Source organism: Symphalangus syndactylus, chromosome 8 (genome assembly GCF_028878055.3).
Source record: "Symphalangus syndactylus isolate Jambi chromosome 8, NHGRI_mSymSyn1-v2.1_pri, whole genome shotgun sequence".
Lineage (NCBI taxonomy): Eukaryota > Metazoa > Chordata > Mammalia > Primates > Hylobatidae > Symphalangus > Symphalangus syndactylus.
The window spans coordinates 44,406,284-44,421,171 of record NC_072430.2 but is presented as its reverse complement, the minus strand read 5'-3'; the positions used below and the strand labels follow the sequence as shown (position 1 = coordinate 44,421,171).

Sequence of the window (14,888 nt, the reverse complement as noted above, 5' to 3'; positions counted from 1 at the left end):
GAAGGGACTGTGGTGCCCAGCAGGCCAGCTTCTGTTCTATGGTTGATTTCCTGGGGCCCCTAAGTACTTCCCGGGAAGCTGTGGGAACTGGGGGGCTTGTCAGCCTGTGAGGTGCTGGGAGGTGGGGAGGGCCACCAGGCAAATGGTGCACGTGTTATGGGGATCTGGCATTTGGCGCCCTACTGAGGTGAAGGACCCGAAGGTGCCTCCTGCTACCAGACACAGATAAGGAATGGGTCTACCCAAAATAAGAAGGTGAAATCCACTCCTCCAAATGTAGCCCTCCACATGACAGAAACACTCACCTCTCAGCTGTCTGCTTGCCTGGAGCCACCCTGGGCAATGCAACCTCAACAACTCCAGTTGCTCCGTCAGTCCGATAAACAGAGCTTTCTCTTTTTTAAGCACTTATTCCAAAGCGAGGTAGTGGAGGAGTCAAAAGCACGTGGCAGGGGATGCTTTGAAATTCCTTGATAAACCGGACCCCTGGGGTGGGCACTCCTACTGCCTATAGTACTGACAGAAACAGAAGTGGAGAAGTTATTTCCAGTGAGGTCAATAAATGGCTTTTTCATGGGGGAGAATTCCATTTTTATATATATATTTTAAGGTGAATGCTTTAAGTTTGCAGTATTTGTCAGAGTGGCATCTTAGGAGCTGACATAAAACTCTACAGCCAAACAAGTGATTGCCTATGCACCTTGCATGAGATGCTGCTGTAAGTGCCTGTGGTCTAAACATGCACATGAACGCATGCACAGGTGTATGCACATGTGCACAGGTGTATACACAGGTGCATGTGCTGCCTGCCTGATATTCGCCTCTGTGTTCAGTGTATGGTGTGCATATAACCATAAGCTGCAAACCTGCAAGTGTCTCTGTTGCATGGATTGCATGCCCTCTGCAGCTGTGTGTGTGTCCGGGCAGGGGCTCCTCTAAAGCCACAGGTCTTCACAGTTTCAGCTGGATAAGTTATTCTTCACTTCCCTTCCTAAAAACACAATTGCCTAGTGCTGCTGGCGCAGAGTCAGAATGGCCGCTGCATTTCACCCCCGAGGTGGCTTCCTTCCAGCAGTGGGTGAGTGATCCCGGCGTTCGCACGCTCTCTAACCTGTGGGATCCTTCTGCACAGAAGGTGTTCCAAAATCCAAAAGAGATGATCTGTTTGTCCATGGCATCGTCTCTGCCCACCACTCCTGTTCTCATGCCCTGGTTCCAGGGACAGTCAGCAGCACCCATTTCTTGGTGTCTCTGCTTTTTCTGCCCATTTTTTGTACCCATAGTTTTTCTCTCCTAAGAAACAAGGAGCTGAGGGGTCCAGAAATGATGCTGAGATGAGTCCCTTGTCCCAGAGGCAATGTGCAGATAACATCCTTAGGTATTGACCCAGTAACTCTCTTCTCCTAGTCCCATTCCCTAGCAGAACAGGGAATACCCACTACCTTTGAAGATGCTTCTAAATCCAATAGCAGCATCCTTAGGCTTCATTTCCTGGTGAAAGCTTCCATAACTCTTCCCCTGTGGGCCCTGGGCCAAATCCTGCAGGAAACATAGCAATCTCACATTTCTACACACTATACCATCGGGGAGAAGAAAGCTGGGAAGCCGCCCATCCCCTGTCCCATGGGGACTAAAAGCATCTCAGCAGCACGTGAAAAGAGCCTGTAGGGAAATAAGGTTCTCTGTAGCTAAGAATTTCAATGACCTAAGTTTCTGTCCGGGTATCTCCTGAAAACGGTGCTTAGTCTGTTTCCTGCTATACTTCTTCTTCAGGTTAGGAATGCATGTCTGATATGTGCCTGCTAAATTGCATTCCTGATAGTGGGGAAGAAAGAAATGAGCTGGCCCTCTTTTCATATGCATCCAAATGGACATGGACATTCACAGAATTGTTATGCTTTTGTGGGGGGATGAGAGGTCAGCAATTCTAGGCTTCACCTTTTCAGCTGGCTAAACCAAGGACCCTAAGAAATGTATGTGTTTTGGGTGAACACATTTGTAAGAGATAAGTGTCCTTAGGAGGATGGAGTCAGAGTCCTCATAGGTCCTCAGGAGAATCACATACTGCCAACCAAATAACTTTCTCTTGCCGCTTTGTCCACAATATCAAGTAACTAAATTCCAGCTTCACTGTCTCCCGTAGTCATAGTCAAGAGTTACTTGAATTTCCTAGTTGGAAAAAAGTAGCATCAACTTGTTGCCAATAGCAACACAGCCATGTCCCTTTCCTAGAGCCTTTTGGTCCTTGCCTAATTTGGAGTGAACCAGAGCTTAGATGCCAGAGTCCATTTGGGAAGGAGGAGGAGAAGAGGAAGAGGCGGGCATTAAGTGGGTCACAGGAAGACATGCCACCGAGAGGCCTTACAGGCAGAATGCCGCCCTCATTCCACTCTTGAAGCCACCAAGAATTTCCTGCAAGCTGAGCGGAGAAAGAGCAACAGGGTTGTTCCGTCAGATGAGAGGAGGGAGAGAAGAGAGATCTGATGTAAAAAGGGGGCATTTCCACCACACGGGGAGGCAGAGTAGCAGGGAGAATGGAGATGCACAACTTGGACATGAGACCGGGGAGTATGGGCCTGGCATTCTGCCACTCATGTAGGGCTCAGCTGCTGAGTGCTTGTCTCTCCCACCATCCCTGCCCAGCTCCGGATTTGTCCCTGCACAGCTGGGGGGCCATGGAGAAAGGTCCCCCATCACTCAGCAGAACTTGACAGGCAGAAGTAAGTGATGAGCATGGTGAGGCCAGGGTCCGAGGTGCCAGGAACACCAGCAGGGAGGGCTTCCCCCACCTGGCGGGGCACCCCAAATTAGGCACTTGGCCTAGAATGATTTAAAGTGGGGTTGGTTTTCATTAGAGTAAGGCCACCCTGCCTGCCCCACCTTAGAAAGGGAAACATCACACCTGCTTCTGTCCTCCCTGGGGCATTTGCCATGTGTGTTCCTAGAGGCATCAGCATCAGTAACACAGAGCCACAAACAGAATGGTGGCTTCACCCGGCCTGTCCAGCAGCTACCACCTGAAATCTACATGCACCAAGCCATGGTGATCTGTGCCCCAGCTCAGTGCAGTAACCAAAAGCCCCTTTTGCCAGGCTTGTCAGCCAGCAGATGGCACCTCCTTTCTCTCAGGATTTCCAAATGGGATGCGGGGAAGCCCCTTTGCAGCGTAGAACCCGCCTGATAGGTTCAAGCGTGCTCAAGAACTTAAGTTCTTTTCTCAGGGAAGTTGAGAAAATCACCCTACATTGCCCAGAGAGGTTGCCCAGTGCGAGTGGGCACAGGGGAATCCTTCATCCCTGAGTGTTTCCATCTGCCTCCTTCCTTGAGAGTGACAGCCACATGCAAAGTAAGAGGGGCATGGGTCGTGAAGGCCAACCAACTCAGCTTTGTCACTGACTAGCCATGCACTCCCAGGCAAGTTACTCAAACTCTGAGTCTGTTTCCTTGTTCATTTAGTGGCATTTATAGAAATGCCTAACTGGCAAGCATGTTGTGGACATAAGTGCGGGTGCTTGTAAAATGCCTCGCATGCTTGACACACAATAGTTGCTCAATGATCCATCAGGAGGTGGCTGTTAGTAACTGTCCTCACAGCTACCTGTGTTCCTAGTGGGGGACCATCCTCACCATGCCACTGTCAAGGCCTGGGTGATTTGAAGAGCAAGGCACTTGAGGAGGGAGGGTCCATGAGCTACCCATGCCATTCCATCAAATAGGCCCATGGGAAGATCAGGGGATAGGTGAGTCCTTTTCCATTTAATCCAGATAGGAGAACTGGCAATTCTTCTTCTGTAAATTCAAAAACTTTAAAATATTTTAAAGCACTGGTAGTTGCCAATTATATTAGTCCATTTTCACATTGCTATAGAGAAATACCTGAGACTGGGTAATTTCTAATGAAAAGAGGTTTAATTGACTCACAGTTCCACATGGCTGGGGAAGCCTCAGGAAACTTACGATCGTGGTGGAAAGGGAAGCAGTCTTACTTGGCAGCAGGCAAGAGGGAGCAAGTGTGTATTAACACTTACAAAACCATCGGATCTCGTGAGAACTCACTCCCTATCACAAGAACAGCATGGGGGAAACCACCCCCAGGATCCAATCACCTCCCACCAGTTCCCGCTCTCAACACGTGGGGATTACAGGGATTACAATTCAAGGTGAGATTTGGGTGCGGACCCAGAGCCAAACCATATCACCAATACAGGATGAGTAAGGTGTCTGAGCCTACTAGTGGTCCCAGTGACATTCTGTGGGAATTGCTTTCAGAAGACGTGACTGCTGGGTACCTCCTCCATCCCCACTGTTTACCAGGCAGAGCCTGAGTGTTTATATCACTGTACATAAGAATGTGGGGGTCGGGGGGCTGCTGTTGCAAGAAAAAAATCCATTATGTTTATTTTGATCAAATTTCTTATTTTTTAAACAGGTTCAGTTTTAAGTATTCATGAATGTACCATTTATTAATTCTTCAATCAGTGAACTTCTCTTTTTTGATTAATTCATTTTTCATCTATCCCTTGACTTTTTTAAAAAATTGGGGTATTGTTTTGTGTTTGTGATATAGCTTCCTATTTTAAAAGGGTCAAATAAAAAAATACTTTAAAAGCATATAAAATGCCCTTAAGCCCCTGAGAGAGATGAGGAAGCTTGCCAAGGCCCTACAAGTAACACAGACCCCAGGAGTGGGTCAGCCACAGGCTCCCACCCCTCCTCACTGCAGAAGGGTGAGAAAGACAGGAATAGCCTGTCTTCCTTCCCATGCTGCTCTGACCTACCTCTGTTGTGGAGGAACCATAATGGGTTCCATAGCCCGGTTTTTCCATTTCATATGCCCCACCTTGTTTCACAGAGTTGAATAGAGGGTGATAAGAAATAGAGAATTTAAAAAATGTTTTGAAATTATTCTAGGTTAAGTGTGGATTTTCCCACCATTGCCTGCCAGCGTTTCTCAGACAGACAGCACTCTCTCTCCCCAGTTTTAGACATCATTGAGGAAGAAGATGCCACGGAATTCTTTGCATTCCCTTTTAAAATCATTTCTTTTGCTTTGCTCAGTGGAGAAGGAGCACCAGGGGCAACAACCTTCCGGGAGTCACCCGATGAAGTCAGGCAGGCCTTTGGCTTCTCCCATCCTGCTGAACCCAAGCCAGGATCCCCTACTTTTCCACCTGTCTCTTGGGCTCCTGACCCTTATCCTCAGCAAGTCTCCCCCAAGCCCACCCCAGGCCTCTAATTCCACACATATACATCCTTTATGAACTTGAGCACCATCTATTCAAAGGTGACCTTCAGGCTCCTTGAGAGCACGACTCATCTCTGGGGCCTCCACTTCTTGCCTGCTAAGGTTGCTTGGTGAGCTATATTCAACAAAACACCATTTTTCATGAGCAGGGATGAAAAATGCCTGTGTGTCACACCAAAGGGATCCGTTCGCATCAATGGAGGCTAGAAATAGTGTTCCACATTAGTTCTGTTGCAAGTTCGAATTCCCCAACAGAGGAATCCAGGTTCCTCCTGTACTGGGAGGGGGAAGCACTGAATTTCTCCAAACCCAGGGATGGGCCCAGCAACTGAAGAAGGGTAAGGAGTGGGAAATTCCAAGGCGTAGATGTCATAGCTGGGACTTTTTTTCCTAATTTTTTTCTTTTGAGATATAATTATGCACGGTAAAATGAACAGACCTGAAGTACCTGGCTCAATTAATTTGACAATTGTATGCACCCGTGTAACGTATACCCCATCACCCTAGAAGGCTCCTTCATGTCCCTTTCCAATCAATTTCATCCTTCTCCTCCAGGGGCAACCGTGGTTGATTTCTTACCCCCATAATAGCCTGGATTTTGATTTGGCAGACTTGAGATCTGTAACTTTGGTCTTAGTTCATCTGAGCAGATCAGCTAAAGAATCTCATCAGAAGCTCAGATGTCTTTACTCTCTTAGCATTGAAAAAGATCCTCCCTGAGCCGCTAGTGCTTGGCTCTGCTGTCCCCCAATATGCCCCAATCTGACCCCCAGGGCTACTCTTTGAGCCACAGCCCTCCTCCCAGCCAAAGAAAGAGTTTAGCATCAGTCTCCCAGGTAAGTAAGTGGCAAAAGCTCTTGGTAACCCAGATAGTGCATGCTTTGTTGATTAATATGTGGAAGTGCAACGCACAGAGCCACAGCATGTCAAGCAGCATGTTGATTTTTCTCACTGCACAAAAGGGGGCCATTCCTTTTGTGTGTTTCCTTTCAGAAACAAAGGATTCCATGACCACTTTCTTCCAGGCTCCTAGCCGTCAAGATGGCCACAGAGCTGAAATGATTAATCAGAGTGGAGGGTGGGAATTGAATGTGTGGGTGTTAGTGAACCCAGCACTGAGCCCATGGTCCATGAAATTGAAGGATCCCAAATTCGACTGGATTACAGTCTGCCAAATGTCTCAAAGGTGAAAAGCACTTTGTCGGTATGCAAAGCTTTGGTGTCTCTGGAATGTACCTTCTGCAGCTCAGTTCTTAATCACTGTATATTTTTTTCACTTGGACAAAGGCTGCCTGCAAATAGCATTTTCAACCATCCTCAGCTGCTTCACTCAGCTACGCCAAGGCCTCGGGCTGAGCTGGCTGCAGTTTCCTGGCACCATGATCCATTCCCAACTGACCAGCACTGAGGAACATTACACATTCACACCCTGAAAAAAAAAATGCTTCCTCTGTAACTATGCAAATGCCAGACACAGGCAGGCAGAATTACCATTCCCCTTCCGAAGTGGTTCCTTCAGGATCATCCAAACTGGAGCCAGGGATGAGGGTAAAGAGAGGGGGTAGTGCCCTGAAGGGTACTGGCAGGAGCTCCCCTCTCTCTGGGCGGAGTGGATTCCTCAGGAGCTTCCCGCAAGCCTATAGGGGCGTGCACTTTGGGGCAGCTCATCTCTGAACACAGGTAGCCTCTACTATCAGATTTCACTTTGATTACTGAAAACTACAGAAGCCTCAGCTCTTCAGAAGGGAAACAGCTGCTGAGCAAGTGGGATTGCAGTATTTCTTCCCCAAAGCCCCGGGCCAGGCATCTAGCCATGCCTGCATCCTGCATGATGAACCGCCTTCCAGCCTGAGCCTGCCCTCACTCACCTGGGAGGTCACTGGGTAGCGGGTAGATTGCAGCTGGGCTGAGCTGCTTCTCAAGCCGACCTGAACCCTCATAACCTCCATCTTTAGCAGCAGAGCTGGCATTTGGTAAATGCGCGAAAGCAGGAGTGGAGAGAGGGAGACAAAAATGCCAAGCAACACCGCCTGGGTTGCTGAGAGGTTGGGAACAATCCCAAGGGTGGCCCCTAAGCTGGTCAGCTGCACCATCCTACCCTGAAATCCTGGGAAATAAAAGCAGCTGGGGGAAGCGGAGGAGCGGGCAGTGATGGGCTGGCCACAGGTCCTTGGAGTCAGAGCTGTGAGGCTGAGCTCCAGGATTTAGTCAGGAAGAGATTAATTAGCGCCTTCAAGCCCAGCCCAGCCCAGCCCAGCCCGTTCTGTAGAAAGGGGAAGGGTTGAGGGTAGGGAAGCCTCAGGGCCAAATTCACCTAAAACAAATAAATAGACACATAATCCTCCAGAAGTAGAGTCTCCAACCTCCCTCAACCCACAGTCCCCTCTCCAGCCAAAATAACCTTGCTAATAGGAATGAGGCTGCAGTGAAGGTTTGGGCAACTGGTAAATCTCACCTCCTTTGTCTCTGAGCTTTCAATGTACACATTGGCAACAGACTCTTATTCAGAAGCTTGAGTGATTTTTTTTTCCCATCCACCAGCTAAATGAGAGCCCCAAACGCTGTGGATAGCAAACTCAGAACATATATATTTGGGTACACAATGTGTGATTTGTGGCCCTGATGGAGGAGGGATGGGAGGAGGAGGAGGAGCTGATATTGGTGTGTGGTGGTTATCACAGCACTAAGCGGCACCTAAGAGGAAAGCAAACTTCCTTTGTGCCTTTCATAGAACAGGGATGGACATGGGTAACAGGGGGTAGGGGAGGTTTGTAAGAGCTCTCACACAAGGAGGCCCCTAGACTGAGCAGCCCCGTGTTTCCCCAGCAAGGATGCCCCACACCCCCATGCTTCCTGCCTTCAGGCCTGCCCTAGGAGGGCACATTCCCGAGTGACAAATGCCTCACTCTCTACGTAAGAAAGGGCACTCAAGGAGAGTCACCGCTGGGTGTGTGCCACAGAACCCGGGGCTGGGGGGAGCCCTTGAAGGTCAGCCTCTGCCTTCTAAGAGCTATTGTTGTACCTAACCTGGTCTAGACAAAGGAGTAGTCATTCTGTCTTAGTGATTTTCAAAGACTGACACCATAACCCTCTTGGATTTTTTAAAAATCTGATTAAAAACTCCTTAGCCAAGTATAAATGTATCCTGCTGCAGGCTAAGTTTAGTGCATTTGAAGATTCAGATAAGGTTGCTGATGGGGAGATTTTGTGGACACGTGTGTGTGTGTGTGTGTGTGTGTTTAAGATGGGGAGAAAAAAATGAAAAGTTTTGTCTCACTAGTGAAAATGGGGAGTGAAAGCAATGGGGAGAAAAAAGGTCAAGGAGAGGTAGGGAAAGGCAGACTTTCTGACAGCTCCTGAGGGCAATTTCATTTCTGGACAAACTCCTATCTGTAGCACCAGAATTCTCAAAGTCAGGCTGGCCATGCCTCTCCATGGAGATCTAAGCCAGATGCCACATTGTCCTGTATCCAGCAAATCCACAGCCCATGTTGTTTATTAGATAAACTCGTTATCCATCAATTCATCAATCAGCAGGTTTATTGAGGACCCTACCAGGCTTCACAAACCTGATCAATTTTTTTAATTACATCTGGCTTACACACAGCCAAGCCCAGTAAACAAGACGAGCCCTCACACCCCACTTGGAAATGAACATGAGGAATCGCTGGCCCTTGCAATCTCACTGCCAAACACTGCAGCCCATGCTGACGAGCTATCATGTGCTGCCCTTCACAGATGGCGGTGGTGTCGCTGACCCACTGTCAATAATATGAGTTTGGAGTGCTTTCCCAGACACGGTGATCGATTTGCCTGGGTCTAGCCGTACTGTCCTCTAAAGCCCTGCGCAATGATGCGGATTTCTAAAGAGGGTGAGCTGGAGAACGGGCACACACTGTGTAAGGGCAATAAGCAAAGCGACGGAGCCTTACTCGTGCCCCTCACCCTCCTCCTGGTGCCCAGTCACAACTCCCCTCCTAGATCAGGGGCTTCTCCGCCATCTCTCCAGGGCACATGCACAACGGGACTCTCCTGGCACCTCTATGGCTGATGCACCAGGCCTCATGATCCAGTTCACTGTTTTAGTTTTTGAGAAGAACTGCCACATGGGTTATAGTTTAAAGGCTTGTAGGCTTTCCTGGTATGGGCTCATCAAACTCTGCCTCTGGGTGCCACAGATGGGAAGCCAAGAACATAGGAGACAGCAGGAGTGCACTGCCCTGGGGCCTACAGTGGCTCTGAGCCCCGGCAAATGCCCCCCACTTTCATGGTCCCAGAACTGGTCATCAAGAGGACGCGAGGTCTTTGTGTCTACCCTGCATTCCAAACGGGACTCTGCCTTCTTAAGACTAGTTTGTTCATTACCTTCTGATCAGCCAGATCCTTAGCCACCCTCTATTTGAGTCAAGCCCCCGTCCCTGACCTCAGTACACCCCAAGTCCACCTTTTCCGCCCCCACGTGAACAAAATCAATTTCAGGGCAGGCCACCGGCATTAAAAATTGTTCTACCTAAAGGTTTAAATACCTGGCTTTGGTAAGTAAAATTCCCATACCCCAAAAAGAGTACCAACAACACACCCTCATAAGGGGACCCTCCAGGACTCCCTGAACCTTCCCCGGAGCCCTGGTTTCTCCAGCTGTCCAAAGTTAAGGCTCCCATATACCTAGAGATCAAATTATCAAGATGGTCAGTTGGGTTGGTTGGTCATTTGGCCTACATGGCTCATGCAACAATTAATTCACCTGTCTGGCTCTCTATCTCTGTCCCTCTGTGTGTGCGCCTGTGCGTGCCTCTCTGTCACTGTGTCTCTGCAGGGAAAGTCGCTGGCGGGCAAGCGCCTCACGGGCCTGATGCAGTCCTCCTGACCGTTCCCACCGCAGGTCCAGGGCCTGGGCCCGCGGACCCCACAGGCAGGCGGCGGCGCTCCACATCTGCGGACAGAGTTTCCTTACGGGGAGACTTGGTCACTGTGAAGGAGAAAGAGTGAGGGCAATGAAGGCCGATGGTGGGGAGACTCGGTGGGTGAACGGGGAGACCAGACAGAAAGAGTCCACAGAGCCTGGGCTGGGCCCGGTGGAGGCTCCTGTTTACAGCCCTCTCTTCTTTGTACAGTTGTATCCCAACACTACACTCGCTAAGAGGCCCTGATCCCAGCTCATTCAGGGGAGAACACGTCGTGGGGTTCCTGTCACGACTATCACTTGAGATTATATTATTATCCTCACTCCCTCGCTGTCTGGAGAGGGTCACACCTTCTGGCAAATTCAAGAGAGATGAGTGGACCGAGAGCACATCCAGTATTTGCATCACCTCCCTGGCACCTCCCATAGTTACAGCCACTACATCCCCACCGCCGCCTGTCATCCCTCACGTCTCTGTGGCCACCCGGGTGTCACTGCCAGCACCAGGCATTGCTTTCACGTAAAATGTCCAAATCACATCTTCAGCAAGAAAGCAACCTCATGGATTGCCCCGCCTCAAGTTCTTTCCACCCTCTTTGAGATCAACGTTCGGAGAGGTCCCCGCCAGCCCGGTGGCTGCCCTCAGGTCCCGTCACATGTCTCAAGGGTCCAGCGTTTGAGGAAGCACTGTTGTAGTTGACAGAGCTGCTTGTTTCACAGCTGTGGGGATTCTGCTGACCATCTTTTAGAAAATTATTTCATAACTTATTCTGGTTTTGCCCCCTTGCTCCTTGGTTTATTCCCTCATGTTTTACTCAAAATAAACATGGCCATGAACTCAGGGGCCATTGGGATTCTCCCCTCTGGCAGCCCCAGGTGGGAGCTGGGAGGGTCCCCAGCCCAGGAGGTGGCTGGATTGCAGGGCTGGCAGCCCCCACGTGGTGGCATCCTGACAGGCATGATGAGACCCTTGCTGGGTCAGGTCTCCTTTGTGTGTGAAGCTGGGGCAGAGTATGCTACGAAGGGACCAGGCCAGGCCACAGGGTTCTCCTCCTAGTCTTTATATGAAGGCCCAGCCAAAGCACCCCTCTAAACCGGTCACCTAGGGGAAATGCAAAAACCTGCAAAAGATCCACCTGTATTCCTTCCGTGTGTGTGTCAAAATGACCATTTGCCAACCTGGCTGTGAGGTAATGTATGTAAGGCACCGAGTCAGGTGCCTGATACGTAGTAGGTGCTTAGCAAATGGTAGCTAATACTATCATCATTGTCATTGTTATTGTGACACCCATTGCCCACAGACAGAGCTGTATTAAGTAACCTGTTTTTGAATCCAGACATTCACTCCCCCACTTGGTATGACTATCCTCCTTTGATCTATTTTTGGTCATAGGTAAAAAAAAAAATCTCTCTTGGGAGCATATAAACAAAAAACACAGAAGCAATAAAGCGATAGCTGGTATTTCTTTTCTCATGTAGCCAAATTCACCAGCCGGTGACCGAAGGCTCAGATGCTTGCTTATTTGCAGACCCGGCCTCCTGGGTGCTCCCCAGCGACCCATCTTTCCACCCCACCACCTCCAAGTCCTGTCTATGTCTGCTTCCACACAGCCCTGTCCCCAGGGCACCAGCCTTCTGTCCCTCACGGCAGTGCCACCACGGGCATTAGGAGTCTTCGTTATGTTGTATCCTTGTGAGTTCTTGACTACCATGCCCAAGTCTCCCCCACTGGCGATAGTTCCTGTCTCGGAGGCACGGTGGCAACTGAAGAGATGACAGATGTTGAGTCCTCAGTGTCTCCAGAGGCAGCAATTCTTGCTGGACACCTACACATGCTCAGCACAGAGGCTGGTACTTTGGAGGCACTAAACACTTCATGAGTAAATGAATGGCATAAAGCCCCATTCCAAGTTATGGGGTCTTTTGACAGGCCCCTTTCATCCTCTTTCTCTTTGTATAAACCTCATGTTTCAGAACAAAATTGCAGTCTAAGTTCGTTTGCCCCCAGCCTTGCCCAAGGATCCCCAGGCTGTGCTGACCCCTAGGCATAGGGCAAAGGGTGTCCCCAAGCAGCAGGCACCTCAGTGCCCTCAGTTATCCAGGGAAAGGGGCCTGGCTGCCCCCTGCTCCTCCCCATGGTGCAGGGGCATTCTAAGCCAGGCTGCAGACACGGCAGGGTTGGCTTCTTGGCCATTCCTTCTGTGCCCCCTTCTCCTTCTGACTGGTCTCACCCTGGAGATCCCCAGAGGATCTGACCAGAGCCAGGTGGACTGTGGCCCTGAGATGGAGCTGGCTGCAGGCTTACAAGCACCTCTGGGGACATCCAGAGGGGAGGGTCAGTAAGCACAACAGAGCTAGGGAGACTTCAGATGGACTCAAACCCAGAGCAACAACACTCTCACACCACCCTGCAGCTAAGGCACCCGTGTTCCCCAGTAGATCAAGCCAGAAGCTTTGCAAGAAGGGAGTGGAACGAGGCTGCCTACCCAAGGTCCATCTACCACGTAGAACTTGGTCATGCAAGTACATTTGGAAAATCTGGTCTTGGCCCGTCCCCCATTGGCCTGGTCTACACAGCCAAAAATTCAGACTAGATTAGATGTTTGCAGGCAATTCTGTAGCAAAGCAAATTCCCCTACCCTGTCCTGCCCCCTAGAAGCTGCCTTAGCCTCCCTGACTGGGTGTGGTCTCTGGGCCTAGGACTCATCCCTATGAGGAAAAGTGCTCTCCAGCCACATCTTGGCAGCCCCACAGCCACAGCATCAGGGCAGCTGCAGCAAGTGACCACCCACCCACCGGGTTAGATACACAAGGCACCAGGCACCGGCATCTGACTAAAATAACCTTTCCCTACATGGGAAGAAGAAAGCTTGTAGGTTGGCACATATAAATGTCCAGCCGCAGCCAGATGGCCTGACCTAAGCAGCAGGAACTCTCTGGGCTGGGGAGGAGCCTCCTGCCCTTCTAGAAAGTGATATGTCAGCTTTGTTCTCCTGGGAAGGTGTTGCTATACCCCAGGAACAAAGCAGGGCGCAACTGCCAGTGCAGTCAGCCGGGCCTGCGCTCCAGGCTCACCGCCGTTAAGCGGTCAGGTACCGGGCCAGCACCCTGGGAGGGACCTCTTGCGACTCTGAGTTGCAGCTTGGACTAGCTGAACACATGGGGACATGCTCCAGGGGCTTCTTCCCTGGCAGGATTCCTGGGATGTTCAAACTACCTCACCAACAGGACGCTGAACCAGGAGCCTGCCACCAAACTGGCCCCCTTGGTGATTGTGGAAGGTGATGTTTTTCCTAAAATGCATCCCTCCTGTTCTGCTCCAAATACATGAGCTTCAAAAACCACCACCAGGAAAGCCTTCCCAGAAGAGGGAAAGGATTGAGGGCTCTCTTCCTTTGAGCCCTGCAGAATGTATTGGAGGGAGGTGTTGCTGCAAGGTCCAGGAGCTGGGAAGCTCTGGGCTCGGGGGGAGATAATGCACCACCAGCCTCGAAAAGGAGCTGCCCAAGTTGAATATGTAGCAAAGACCATGGGATAAGTTGAATAGTGGCCAAATGAATCACTAATAACTCACCATGGGACCCTCTGAAGAGAGGCCTGTGCTCATGTAACCATAGCAACAGCAGATGCCAGCAACCTACTCATTAGTACCACCCAGTGATAAGGCATCCCCTGGGCTAGACCCAGGGGCCATAAAGTAGCAAAGTAGCAAATGTAGCAATAAGGGGCCTGGGTCTATACGGGGACAGGGTCCAAATGACCAGGCCTTGGCCCTCTCCCCAGCCCCGATGAGGGCTCAGAGCCAGCTGCTGTCAGCTGTCTGGGGAGGGAAGGCCCTGCTCCATACCGGGGGCCCCTGTTCTATACTCTAAACCCACTCACCGCATGATCACGGACTCATCGGAATGGCCTCCTCTTAGTGCATGTGGTTCTCATTAGTTTATTTTTCTGGAATTTGGGGATTGGACCCCAGAACCAAACATGCTGGTACAGTCTAAAAATAAATGACTTGAACCCACTTCAATCCAGCTAACTCTGTGTGGCTCCTTGGTTTGGGGGTTTGTTGGGCAGGATGTACCTCTAGAAAAATCGACCACCCCTCCCCACACCCCACCCTTCCCCATTATCTCACACATACACACACACACACACACACACACACCTGTTTCCTTCTGACTCCCAACCAGGCTGCCAGGCAGCACAGAAAAGCCAGATCTCTGGGGCACTGGACTCATCCTGATAGGTAGACAGTGGTGTCACCATAAGGCCGAAGTCCCTGACTCTGCCAGGGTCTCCTTGGCTGGGGGGTTCTCCAGGCCCCATTGCCGGTACTCAGGTGCAAAACCCTGTGGCTGCTCTGACACCCTCTTGAATAAGATCCCAGGGTTGAAGTCTGCTGCATACAGATGGTGCTTCTTACACGGAGTCTCGGTTTCCTGAGCGACAGACAGTTGCATTTCCCACTAACGCCAAAGCAGCCGGACTCTGAGAGCATCAGGCTGACAAGAGGAGGATGAGCGCAAGGTAAAAAGGCAGTGCTATTGTACTGCAATCCCTTTATTAATGACAAGGCCAACACCTAGCTGCATACCTCAGTGGCAGAAATTTTGCTCCTAAAGGTAGAAATGATTTCAGAGGCATGAAAATGGGACTCCAGTCATAGCTAGAAGGGAACCAACTCATCTGTCAACCCCTGGGCCACCCCCTTGTGCAGGATTTTCTGCCCCACAGAGTTAAGAT

General features: G+C 50.3%; 1 protein-coding gene across 17 annotated transcripts in view; it reads left to right on the top strand.

Moving 5' to 3' along the window:
* Positions 1–14,176, top strand: part of RGS6 (regulator of G protein signaling 6) — a 640,138-nt gene extending 625,962 nt beyond the window's left edge. For 12 of the 17 annotated variants that reach the window (XM_055288930.2, XM_055288927.2, XM_055288923.2 and 9 more), the window contains one exon: positions 10,062–14,176. In XM_055288930.2, coding sequence (XP_055144905.1) covers positions 10,062–10,112 — 51 coding nt within the window. In that variant the 3' untranslated portion in view covers positions 10,113–14,176. Of the gene's footprint in view, positions 1–1,011; positions 1,079–10,061 lie in introns of all 17 variants that reach the window. The other 5 variants (XM_055288922.2, XM_055288916.2, XM_055288917.2 and 2 more) reach the window with 2 other exon arrangements.
* Positions 14,177–14,888: the final 712 nt, after the last annotated feature.